The sequence below is a fragment of the Mixophyes fleayi genome, chromosome 7, assembly GCF_038048845.1.
Source record: "Mixophyes fleayi isolate aMixFle1 chromosome 7, aMixFle1.hap1, whole genome shotgun sequence".
Taxonomy (NCBI): Eukaryota; Metazoa; Chordata; class Amphibia; order Anura; family Limnodynastidae; genus Mixophyes; species Mixophyes fleayi.
The window spans coordinates 20,819,420-20,832,642 of NC_134408.1; the positions used below are offsets into that span (position 1 = coordinate 20,819,420).

Genomic DNA, 13,223 nt, shown 5'->3' on the forward strand with positions numbered 1-13,223 from the left:
CCTATCATAGACTAGGCAGGGCCAAAAAATGGAGGGGTGGAGTTTACAGTGCCTCTTCTTTACACACAGTAAAGGCTACATGATGCAACACACATTTATGGCGTTTTTTTTCTTTCAGTTAGGTTAATAGTATTTTTACAACATTTTATCTGATGTTTTGTTTAAAGTGCTGCTTTTTTTAATGCTCTGAAAGCTAGATAGAGACAGACTCTGGCTGATAGAAATTCTTCTCAGAGCATAGGTGTAACACCCACCTTATTTTCTCTAATATTTCATAATTGTGTTTTAGCTTGACGTCTTGCATGAGCTGAGTTCAAGGCAGCTTGGACAAGTAGCAGCAACCAATGTGGAGTTGCGCACCAACGTAATAATTGTGCAAGAAGTCTTTAGCGTACTTACCATTGGTTCAGATGAAGAAGACCTTGTCAATGTGGGCACTTTCTGGGACAGTTTTAATGAGGCCGATAATGAGGTATGTCTTGATTCTGCTGTATTGTTTATTTACCCAGCAAAAACTATATTACGTCTACAGTGCAAGTGCCATTTTGGCATGACCAGAAAGTCCAATCTCAGCCCCACACCTATGTTTAGCAACGATGAATGCAATCATAAATGTACAAAGGATTCTGGGGGATTTCACATCTCACACAGGGGATTGGCTATAACAAACATAATACAACGTGTGTAAATATATTCAAGCAACCACATATACATCTTGGTATATAAGTTAACAGTTTAGATTGATGGTCCATCACGGAGGGTATTCAGGGGCTCAATAACTATCACTAACACAACTGAGGAGAACGAGTGGAAATGTGATGGGACATCCCGCCAAATGAAATACAGATGCAAATAAAATTTATATTGTGTAAAACAAGATTAATAGATTGAACTCAACAATTCCAGAGTGGTTTCTGCAGGCCACCCAATGTATCAGTCCCAATCCCGGTTCCTCAGCATGAATACCCTGGGCTTGTGGAATGACCACCTCCTAAAACATAATGACCCACCCAAGTATTGTACTGAAGAGTTGATACTGCTCACTAATATATGATATATAACTTTCACATCCTGGTGCAATTCCTGGGTGCCCTATCCAAAAAGTAGAAGCGACCCATGTGTGCTACTCCATTCTGGGATCAAAAATCATGGACAATTTCACTACAGCTAGAAATTCACCCTTTTCAACAAGTCATAGCTTACTCATCCCAGTTTGGCTCCAGAAAGACACCACCTATCTCTTATCCATGGTCCTTTTTTCAGCTCTTTCTGTCTGAGTGGGCTTGTTCTTGATGGACAGCAGTTTTATTCCCAAGATCATCTGACTTGGCCGGCTGGCTTTGTGTACAGCTGTTGCCTTGTCAAAGGCTTACACGAAGCTCACAACAGGAGGCGGTGTGAAGATTCGCTCATTGTGTCTTGGCTTGCGGAATCTTCGTTCTGGGCACCTTAGTTATTCACTAAATGGAATGGTGATCTGAACACCCCACCCTAGTATTGCCAATCACAATGTAGGTGGGTCTGATAACCTGGAGTCATCTGGTAGAGTGTAGCTAATGAATGCCAAATGGTAGGTCATTTTTTCATACAAGTGACCTTTAAGTAGAAGCATTTAAAAACCTTTTTTTTATTTTTTTTATTAAAGTGGAGTTATTGTTACATTTATAAGGTCTCATCCACACATATGTGCTGGGAAAGTAAATTTATATACATGCTGTTAACGTGATTGCATTGATGAAAATGAGCCCATTAGAAACTAGTGTCAGAGTATAGGTGCAATGAGCCCTAATGTCATGAGCAACTTTTTTCGACACTTCATTGAAAGTGACTCCAAATTCAATTTCTTCAAAGTCACCCAATTACACATTGGTGACTATATACATCTCTTTAAGCTATTAAAAATTACAGAGTCCAGGTAAATTGTCTTTGAGTGATTCCCCAACCAGCTTTTTTGCGAACTGACCAAACAAAGCTCTAAATATTACAGAGCGTAAGGTTTGTGTAATATTGTAAATGTCAAACTTCTTTTCATAAAAATCATTGTTGTTATTTTTTTTGGGGGGATTTACAGATAACTGTGGAAGTGCAATACAAAATGTTACAACTGACAACAGATGTAATATCGAGCCATCTCACAGAAATGTCATCAGAAGATATCACCCTTTGGTATGAGGGCAGGCTGACATCTGTAATAGATGTGATTGACAAAGACATTCTTGCGAAATTCCCACTGACCGTTGGATGTGACTCTTATAAAGCCTTGTAAGTACTGACTTTATCCATCCTGCCAAACTGAGCTGATGAAAGAAACTACTTATTGCTCATGGATTTGTTCCAGGCTCCTCTTAATTTGTATTTGATTAGGGTCAGAGCACCTTTTTGCATTCAACTTTCATTTCCTGCTTGTTAAGATGGCCCAGATATTGAAGTGAGCCGCTATAGGATGTATTGTAACCAGTCAGGCGATGAGACTGCTCACAGCAGCACATACTGCTTCAGGGGGTGAGCATGATGATCTTGTGTGCGGATGTGACCACTCTACTTGTGTGATTGTATTAGTAAGGACAGGTCTGCATGCAATAGGGACAGCGGGCCTGATTCATTAAGAATCTTAACTTGAGAAACTTCTTATTTCAGTCTCCTGGACAAAACCATGTTACAATGCAAGGGGTGCAAATTAGTATTCTGTTTTGCACATAAGTTAAATACTGACTCCTTTAGCACACAAATATCAACTTTAAATTTCAGTATATAAATAAGCTATCAAGTATTTGTGTGCTACATGAAAAAACAGTCATTATTTAACTTATGTGCAAAACAAAATACTAATTTGCACCCCTTGCATTGTAACATGGTTTTGTCCAGGAGACTGAAATAAGAAGTTTCTTAAGTAAAGATCCTTAATGAATCAGGCCCAATGTCCTGATGTAAGCAGGGGGCAAGCAGGAATCCACAGACTAAGGGCTAGATTTACTAAGCTGCAGGTTTGAAAAAGTGGGGATGTTGCCTAAAGCAACCAGATTCTAGCTGTCATTTATTTAGTACCTTCTACAAAATGACAGCTAGAATCTGATTGGTTGCTATAGGCAACATCTCCACTTTTTCGAACCCGCAGTTTAGTAAATATACCCCTAAGACTTAGATAGTGAAGAATGCAGGGTCACCCAGCAGTGCAGATTAGTGATACGTGGCTTCTCTCAAATTGATGTGTGATATGAAACAAAGTCTTTAATATTCAAAGACTTGTTAGGAAATGTGAGTGGCCCATTCTTAATGTGAATAAACCTACTGTTTTATAGTGCACACGCCCTGAGCGTCTCTTATACCGACACTCTGGAAGCTAGCAAGGAGGATGTCCTTGATTTCATGGTCAACTTCCTGGCAAATGGTAAGCTCAGCATAGCAATTGTTGACTGTTAAAATACAATATTAATCCAATACCAGTTTTGTCCTGTGTTTTAAGTTGGTGTTACATAAAAGGAGCCCTTTAATTTTTATTCACTTTCAAAAGTCACAGATGCATGAGTGAGAACATTCACATTGTTAATATTCTGTACTATTCTTTTGCTCCCAGGCACAAATTGCGAAGCCACGCATACCTCCTCTGTGAGCTATATAGAGTCCTCATTTGGCAGCTACTCCAGCATGGCAACTTATGAAGAGATCACTTCCTACTATGCTGGATTTAATGCAGTAAGTGTTCATTCCAATGGCAAGTTAGATTAGTATCGATGTCTTCAATGAAAGTTATCATGAGAGATCACGTAAAAATAAAAAGGCGTCTCTGGAAAAGCTTTGGGGAAAAAACCCCTTCAAAATCATTCAGCCTCTGAGTCTCAACCCCCACTTATATGTATGAGAAAGGTATATATTGTTTTCATTTAACCACATGGCCAAACAAGGCTTTGATTTTGTGTCCATCATCTAAGCGCTAAGAATCCTAAAAATAGTAAATAGATATGTCCTCGTCATTTTTTTTTTTTAAATGGAAACTTAAAGTCCACGACAAAAGTGACATCAGATATTTGAAATGTGATTCTCTTATTGACCATTGTGTGCTCTCGGTTTAGTTTGAAAGTGGAGTCCTGCAAATCTTGACAGTCACTCAGATTGGAGACATGATTGTGGAATCCAACATTTATGAAAGTTTAGAGAAGAGTACCGAACTGTTTGACTACCTGAAAACCATTTCAGTTAAGCATGTAGATGCCTGTATGACCCAGTTCACTGAAACATCAATCAAGGTAGGTTTTGCAGTAATATTATATGACATAAAATTGTCTATTTGGTGGTTATTAGTATACACCTTGATCTTGAATCTCAGATTACTAATTAGGTCAATTGTATACTTATTTCTTCCTATTGTATGTTTTATTTTTGAAACACTTGGGTGATATGCTCTTTACTCCATCCTTTGTGATCAATTATAAGATAGCACAAATTTTAGGAAACATTTATTGCACATAATTGCTAACATCTTGTTGATTATCTTTCATCTCCTTCAGAAAAAAATTGAGATTACAAATGTAGAAGTGGGCCAATACTTTCTGAAAAGTTATTTAGAGATGAAAAAACAGGATCAACCTTACACCCATGAGGAGCTGAAACATTTATTTGAATTCCGAATCTATAAATTGATGCAGTTCTTTACGTCAGGGACTCTTCTTATGCTTGGTATCAAGGACTGTGACGCCCTCGTCAATGTGTAAGTGCTTTATTGTAATATCTCTCTCTCTATCTCTATTTCTATTTATATCTCTCATTGTAAAACACCAGGTCAAATAGGAGTTTCTTGAACATATCATTAAGACATGAGTCTCTGGCACAAGTTGCAATTAAAATGAAACTAATTGCACAAATGAGTTCATCCTAATCTCCAGGTATTACCATCACAGAAAGCATGAAAGAGAGAGCGCGCAATAGAGGAGTTTTTCACCACACAAGTTATTTTCTGTGAACATGTCTCATCTCCATTTCATTCTATTGTATAGTGGAGATCTATCAAATGTTGATTTTGTTCAGCGTTTTATCTCTATACCTCTCCAATTTATTAGAAAGCCCATTGAAATGCATTGCCCATAGAAATGGGAAAAGTTCAGCCAATGAAAATCAATGTTTACATGCTGGCTGCTTTTGATTGGCTGAGCAGGTATTGAATAAATATCGACAGTCTGAAACTTCTTTTTATTATAATATAGAGAGTAATAAATAGAATATTGTTTATCTTGTAGTGTGGCCTATCTGGACAGTGGATATGATTACATGTCTGAAGAAATCAAGAGTGAGATTTCCGCCTGGATTATAGGCCTTCTAAAGAGCTTAAATTTCAATGGTAATTGTTCCTATCATGCATAGAGACTGTCTATTGTGTTAATTGGACATTTTCAGAGATGTAGCCAAAAATCCAAGAGACATGTATTGTGCTGACAACATCAGTCTGTCTGTCAGTAGGTACTCAGGCAATTGGTCAGGCCTACTTATGTGCTTTTCTTATTTTTTGTTAAAAAATGCCACTTGATTGTAGGGAAAAGAAACATTCGTGTAGAAGCGGATAAAACATGATCTAAACCCCCCCCCCCCAAAAAAAAAATATTAACACCCAATCTGTGTCATTACTTATTCACACTTGGTTTATTATTATTATGCAGGATGCAGAAGCATTTCTCAGAGTTCATCTGTCTGGAAGGAAATTATATTCAAAAGGTTCTTTCAATACACTACCATGAAGGAGGTGTTAGAAGTGTACCCCAGTTTTGATGTGGTAAGTCAGTAAAACGACTTTTGACAAATGTTTCACTTCCTGTATCATTAACACTGGACGTACAGGTCCTTCTGCTGCACTAGATCATAATTATCATTATAATCAGCTTTTTTTGATTATTTGGCAGTGCTGTTCCGTAGTAGCAGAGAGGTTCCGTAGCGTCCTCGCATACTGTGTTTATGAACATAAAAAGGGCAATAACGGTGATGTAAACATCGCTTAATTTTGCTTGCGCCTATATGAGTGAAGATCATTACCAGGACGTCATGCGGAAACACAACGCGGGAGGCTGCTACAGCACCTTGCAGCTCATTGTATCGGCTCTGTACAATTTGATTGGTTGCTAGGGGCAACCCTTCTTTTTCTACATAGTTACCAGTAAAACCGACCCCATCATGATTAACAACACAGTGACTAACAATGAAACAGAAAGTGAGAGGGATCTGCCCACTTACATTACATTAGTTACCAACATTTTACCATCGTTTCAAGACCCACTTTACTGCTGCGTTGCTGCATCTAGGCACTTCATGTACAATATCGATACCAGTGGACCTTGGAGTACTACTATACCCATTATTTCATTCATATATTGAATGTTATAACAAGATATTTTTATGCATCGTAAATACTCCTAAGTTATAAATATTATCAGTGGTAGAAGTGGGGGTGTATACGGGGGTATGCCATACCGCCACTTCTCCTACTGCCTTCATTGGAACACTATCACATTCCAGTTACTTCAATATATATATATAAATATATATATTTATATATATATATATATATATATATATATACTGATTCACTAAGGAAAGTTAAGTAAAAAAATTGATTAAGTAGCGTCCTGGACAAAACCATGTTACAATGCAAGGGGTGCAAACTAGTTTTCTATTTTGCACATAAGTTAAATACTGTCTGTTTGTCATGTAGCACACAAATATCAAGTTTACATTTCAGAGTACAAATAAACTATCAAGTATTTGTGTGCTACATGAAAAAATAGACAGTATTTACCTTATGTGCAAAATAGAAAACTAGTTTGCACCCCTGCATTGTAAAATGGTTTTGTCCAGGAGGCTACTTACTCAAATTTTTTTTCTTAACTTTCCTCAATGAATCAGGCCCATCATCTTTAAATATATTAAAATAAAATGAAATGTAATACATGTTCCCATTTAAAGAAGTTTTTTGCCTTACAGTGCAGATGTGTATAGTATAGTATGCTGCGCTATATTAGTAACGTTTAATAGTACAGTATGAAAGTGGCAAAATAAAAATGCCAAGGCCTATGCTGCACTGCATCATGGGAAATGATTGAGCTTGTGTCCATCTCTCCTTGGAAGAGCCATTAGGGAGCCACTGACCTACCCATAAATTAGAAATAAAAATGGGTGGGTGGATGGGCAAGTGGATTTGGGGAAAAAGATAAATTGAACACGAAAGTAATAAGCTTCATTATACATTTTACAGCTTGCAGTCATCAACGACACCAGTTCCACCCAGAAAGGTGAGTACCTGGTTACATCAGATGCTTTGCAAGATGTTGAGAAGACTAAAACAGTTCTAGAATCTCTGCCAGGGGCGGACGGCGTGGTATCTGTAAACGAGATATACAAATTTTTGGACGCGGTCAACAACAATTACAATGAGGTAACAGTTCTATTTTTCGAATGTGTTAACTAAGTTAAATGTTTACAGCACCTTGGACAGTTATCTGCAGGGTTTAAAGTGGGAGGAAGAAACTATATTAATGTCTCCGGAGATAACAGCTGACCTTTCCATTTATAGCAACTTGTCCAGACCATGTCGCCTGCAGTCAGGGAAGAATGCATGACAATCCTGTTTTCACACCTGTTAGAGAATCTCGACGCTCTAACTGAAGTGCAGATTTCAAATATACAGGAAAAATTCAAGTACTTCCTTCCTGGTGTTACTTACACCGTTCTGCAGAAAATCCCACTGAGCATGGACTGTAACAGCTACAGTATAATGTAAGTATCAACCCAGTGTTGAATCCAAAGGAACGTAATTATGGAACTCCTGTCATTATAGTACTCATGTCATTATAGTACTCCTGTCATTATAGTTCTCCGGTCATTATAGTACTTCTGTCATTATAGTACTTCTGTCATTATAGTACTCCTGTCATTATAGTAATCCTGTCAATGCAGAACTCCTGTCATTATAGTTCTCCTGTCATTATAGAACTCCTGTCATTATAGAACTCCTGTCATTATAGTTCTCCTGTCATTATAGAACTCCTGTCATTATAGAACTCCTGTCATTATAGTGAGGTAATTCTAAAGCTAATAAATTATGAAAAAAACAGTTTAATCCCTGGTAGGCCGTCCTTAATTCTAACACTTGCCTGCAAATTATACAGACAAACCTGGTTGTCTTCCTCCTCCATCTTTGACTATTGGCAATGTAGCCATCGTCTTTGAGTGTATATTACACCCTCCACTTGTAGTTAAATAGGAAAAGATCAGCCTGCATTGACTGTACGTTAAATAGAAATGGCAGTTTGGTGTCAGTCTCTATAGCCCCTCCTCCTCCACTTGTAGTTAAATAGAAAAAAAGCAGCCTGCATAGACTGAACAATATAAAAAATAAGTGGACCAAGGTTGTTTGGTGGCTGTCTATGACCCCACCCCCCCTCTACTTGTAGTTAAATAGAAATAAAGCAGCCTGCATAGACTGTAGAATTAGAATATTAAAAGAAATGGACAAAGGAAGTTTGGTATCTGTCTGCATCAGACCCCCTCTCCACTAGGAGTAAAATAGAAAACTTCAGTCGTTATAGACTGTAGAATATAAATAGAAATTGAGAAATGCAATCATAATCATCAACATCATCATTAGTGCCCTCGTTGCCTACACAAATCTCCCCCTCATCCTCTTCTAATTCCAAAGTGGCATCCTCAATTGGTGTATCACCGGCTACACTCGGCCTGTTAAGGCACACATCAGCAGAACTGCTGAAATGGCCCTTCTTTATGGGTACACTAACAGAATGCTCACGATTAGACATACCACTGGTGGATGGACACTCCACAGGGATTGGTGTCATTTCTGATTCTGAGCATACATTATCCTCTAAAACATTACTGTTTTCTTGCAGCTCGGCTTTCACGTGTAACAGTAGTTGTGCACCACTTTTAGACTCCAAATTACTTGGTCTTGCTTGGTCACGAGTGACCGTACAAGAAGAAGGCTCAGTAACATTTTTTGATCTGCCAATAATAGAGAAAGGCGAAGGCCTCATTCTTTCTTTGTCAATGCGTGTGTAGAATGGCATGTTGGCAATTTTTTTTTTATCGGCGGTTAGCTTTTCCTCAGTTACACTTCTTTTTCGCTTCAACATGGTAAAAAATTTTAGGGTGTGTGTTTTTTCCCCTGATTTAAAAAGACTATGTACTTTTACATAGGCTTTACCAGATGACGTACTGGGAACACTACCATCAGGACTGGTGCCAGCACCAGCTTGCTGATTCTGCTCATATGTGGACTGCTTTGAATTCATTTTAATGAGCCCAAAGCACTTGTAGTGCAAAAAATTGTAGAAATACTGCTGACAAATATGACTTTTGACAGCCAGAAAAATTAGTGTTTCACACTGGGGAATATGGGACACCCCAAAGCACTTGTAGTGCAAAAAATTGAAAAAAAAGCCTCCTCTATCCTCCTCTCTTCCTGCTATAACAATTTCTAATAGAATTGGAATTAATAATAGAATTGAATAGATTAGAAATGAAATAATAATACAAAGAATAAGGTGTACAATTATTGCTCTGTCCCTGCTCTAATACAGCCTGTGACCTAACCCTGCTCTCTCCCTCTGTCAAATGGCGATGGATTGCTGTGGAGACAGGTATTATGCTTTTCAAATCTCGCAAGAACCGATATCTGAAATACGAATACGTCACAATGACGTTTTGCCTCGATTTCGATACCGAACGGGCGGGAGAGTACCGAGCCTACTCGGATAGGCGAAGTTCGGGTGGGTTCGAATCTCGGGGAACCGAGCCCGCCCATCTCTAGTCATTATAGTACTCCTGTCACTATAGAACTTCTGTCATTATAGTACTCCTGTCAATGTAGAACACCTTTCATTATAGTACTACTGCCATTATAGTACTCCTGTCATTATAGTACTCCTGTCATTGCAGTTCTCCTGTCAATGTAGAACTCCTGTCAATGTAGAACTCCTGTCATTATAGTACTCCTGTCATTATAGAACTCCTGTCATTATAGTACTCCTGTCATTATAGAACTCCTGTCATTATAGTTATCCTGTCATTATAGTACTCCTGCCATTATAGTACTCCTGTCATTATAGTACTCCTGTCATCATAGAACTCCTGTCATTATAGAACTCCTGTCATTATAGTACTCCTGTCATTATTGAACTTGCTGAGAGAGTCCTACTGTTAGTGTGCGCAGAAGACGCATTTACCATACAGATCAGTGAGCTCTAGAATCACACGTGTTCTAGCTGTGTCTGCTGCGTAGTAGACACTGCTAACTACTTGTGACGCTTAATGGTTATTTTTACCCAGTGTTTATGTACACTTATTAATACTCCTATTTTAATTGCATTCTTCAGCCTTTGCTATTTTTTAACCTGTATAGGTATCAGTGTGTAAATATTTTAGATGAATGCAAACATTACTAATAAAGGTACAAATGTATAGTAACCAATAGCAAATAATCAGATATTAGCGCTTGTACAAGACCAAAGCTAATTGTTATCAGGCTGCGATGAGCCATTGTATGCTTACACTTGTGTTCCTCTAGGAATTGTTCCCCAGTGAGTAAATAGATTCTTGATTGATTTGCCTAAAACTCAGTGTCACGTTCTACTGCTGCCTTCTGAGTTTACTTTCAGTTCTAGGACTTCAGTACTTACCTAGATATAATAAAGTGGTATTTACTAATGTTGGGTAACCAAAGTAATAATTGATGCTCATCCCACTCTTCAGATTTGGTGCTATCAGCAGTGTGTTTGACAAGTTATCTACCGCGATTGCCCAAGCCTTGTGTAATAGGAATTTGGACTTCCTAAATGCCACGTCTGATGGATCCTCAGGTAACACACTACACCTACCGATGTTTGGTCCTTATTTTGCCTAACCTGACAATATCAATTTGAAACATGAAAATACATATCCTAATCCTGTGTTATCTTCTTCCAATAGCTGTCTGTAGCAGTTCATATACTGACAGTAAAAGTTACATGGAGAAAATTTTCCTTAATTGCTCCAGCTCTGCAACATTGAATGAGATGAAGCGTTACTACCCCAAGTTCGATGCGGTATGTCTACCATAAACATAGGTCAGCAACGTTATGTTATTTCAATCCATTCAAGCAAATCCACAAGCAAACTTTTTACTGACGACTACAGGAAATTGTTGATGTTCAATGGTGACTGATTGACGTTTAATTTAGCATAATAAACTGAAGTATGATCTTTAAATTAATCTTGTATTTCATGGGCGGGGGGGGGGGGGTCAAGCCTGATAGTATTCTAGACCCAAGAAAAAGATTATCTGTAATTAATAATCACCAACACAGCCCTCTCCTGTAATTCTTTCCCCCATAATTCACCCCCTTCCAGTGGTTATTCCCCCCCCCCCCCCCCGCCCTTCCCTGTTGTTTCTAACCTTATATACAACTGGTGGGGAGATTAAATTACTGAGGCAGGCTAGGTAATTTTTTTTCTTCTTGTCATACACACCTGGGGGTGGGGCATTAAAACTTTTGCCCTGGAAAAGAATAATTTGCAATCAATAATTTGCAACGCTGGACATATATATTTCAAGTAAGCTGACTCAATGTAAAGCAGATTGAGTGACAGCAGCTTGAGCGTAAGACAGAATATCTAAGTGTTGTCAAAAACAATCAAACTGCCCAGTACCAAGTGGAAAAATCCTTTTCCTCTTAATTAATATAATAACTATTTGTCCAGAGAAAGGTTCTGTGAACAAAATACAAATCGCTGTCACGCTAACATAGGTACAACATTAGAGATAATATCCCAAGACTAGGTAGCAATAAATACGTGAAAAGTCATCATATCACCAACTGTTGGCCACTGTTATCGTCCCCAGACCTAGATTGCAGAGCTCAGTAAATAATGTTTATTAAGTTGACATGATAATCTTGACATTCAGATGCCGTGTCCCAGCTAGGTTCACCATTATCAGCAAGGTATATTAACCAAGTGAAGTCACCCCAGTGTGTACGAACTTAGATACTGCACAGTAGAATTATCAACACAGTACATTAACTGTCAGCACTGGTAATAATTATTAAAACCTTATGGTATTTCTACTGCACTTGTTCAACTATATAATTCAGTGTTATTAGTTCTCCTTATCACGCCAAACCATATTTAACATGTCAATTGTACCGGCAGAAAAGTGAGGAGTGGCAAATGTGATATAGTAAGAGATATTATAAGCCTAAAATATGATGATATAATTACAGCATGCCACTCAACAATTGACTAGTCATAGGATAAGAAAGGTAACAGCAGAGACCAATACTGAAAGAGTCCTGAAAAGAAATATATATAGTATTAAACAGGCAATATAGGGTATTTGCAGATTTATTAGCAATTTATAATACACGTTTTTCCAACTTGATAATATATAAATTTTATTTTATATTACTGCGAAATTAGTGGCACTATATAAACAGCTGATGATGATGATGTTTTTAAATTAGTTCTCCCATCTGGTGAACTAAATAGATTTAGTGCATATAATTTTTTTTTTAGAAATTTTAAACAGTCAAATAAGTGCACCTAAGAAGATAACTGCTTGTATCTCTCAGGGAACTGCACATAGCACTGGTAATAATGTATTTTAATAAGCATGTCGGCGTAGTGGCTAGCACTATTGCCTCACAGCACTGGGGTCATGAGTTCAATTCCTGACAGTGGCCTGATCTGTGTGGAGTTTGTATGTTCTCCCCGTGTTTGTGTGGGTTTCCTCCAGGTGCTCCGGTTTCCTCCCACACTCCAAAAACATACTGGTAGGTTAATTGGCTGTCCCTAATCTCTCTCTCTCTCTCTTTCTCTGTGTGTGTTAGGGAATTTATACTGTAAGCCCCAATGGGGCAGGGACTGATGTGAATGAGTTCTCTGTACAGCGCTGTGGAATTAGTGGCGCTATATAAATAGCTGATGATGATGATCTCTTATTAGTTTAAATATGCACAATGTAGTTACCTACTGGCATGTCATCATGAAAGCTAATGATATATAGAGTGTACGCAAAATCTCACATGTAACCTAACATATTCAAAACATATTAAAAATCTGCATATTCAAAGTCTGATATAAATCTAAACAGGTCAGTGTGCATGAAATGGAACATTAAAGGACGGATGTTTCACATCAACACTGACCATGCTGTCTGCTGGCAAATAATAAATGCTTTAGATGTGCAAAAC

The 13,223-nt window shown here is 38.0% G+C and overlaps 1 protein-coding gene across 1 annotated transcript in view; it reads left to right on the forward strand.

Annotated features, from left to right (window-relative positions):
* LOC142097442 (uncharacterized) overlaps window positions 1-13,223 on the forward strand; it is a 46,135-nt gene that overhangs the window by 20,554 nt on the left and 12,358 nt on the right. Inside the window, exons 18-29 of the mRNA XM_075179278.1 lie at window positions 290-472; window positions 2,072-2,262; window positions 3,300-3,388; window positions 3,575-3,693; window positions 4,071-4,244; window positions 4,506-4,705; window positions 5,232-5,332; window positions 5,649-5,761; window positions 7,235-7,414; window positions 7,553-7,755; window positions 10,747-10,853; window positions 10,963-11,078. Coding sequence (XP_075035379.1) covers window positions 290-472; window positions 2,072-2,262; window positions 3,300-3,388; window positions 3,575-3,693; window positions 4,071-4,244; window positions 4,506-4,705; window positions 5,232-5,332; window positions 5,649-5,761; window positions 7,235-7,414; window positions 7,553-7,755; window positions 10,747-10,853; window positions 10,963-11,078 — 1,776 coding nt within the window. The remainder of the gene's footprint in view (window positions 1-289; window positions 473-2,071; window positions 2,263-3,299; window positions 3,389-3,574; window positions 3,694-4,070; window positions 4,245-4,505; window positions 4,706-5,231; window positions 5,333-5,648; window positions 5,762-7,234; window positions 7,415-7,552; window positions 7,756-10,746; window positions 10,854-10,962; window positions 11,079-13,223) is intronic.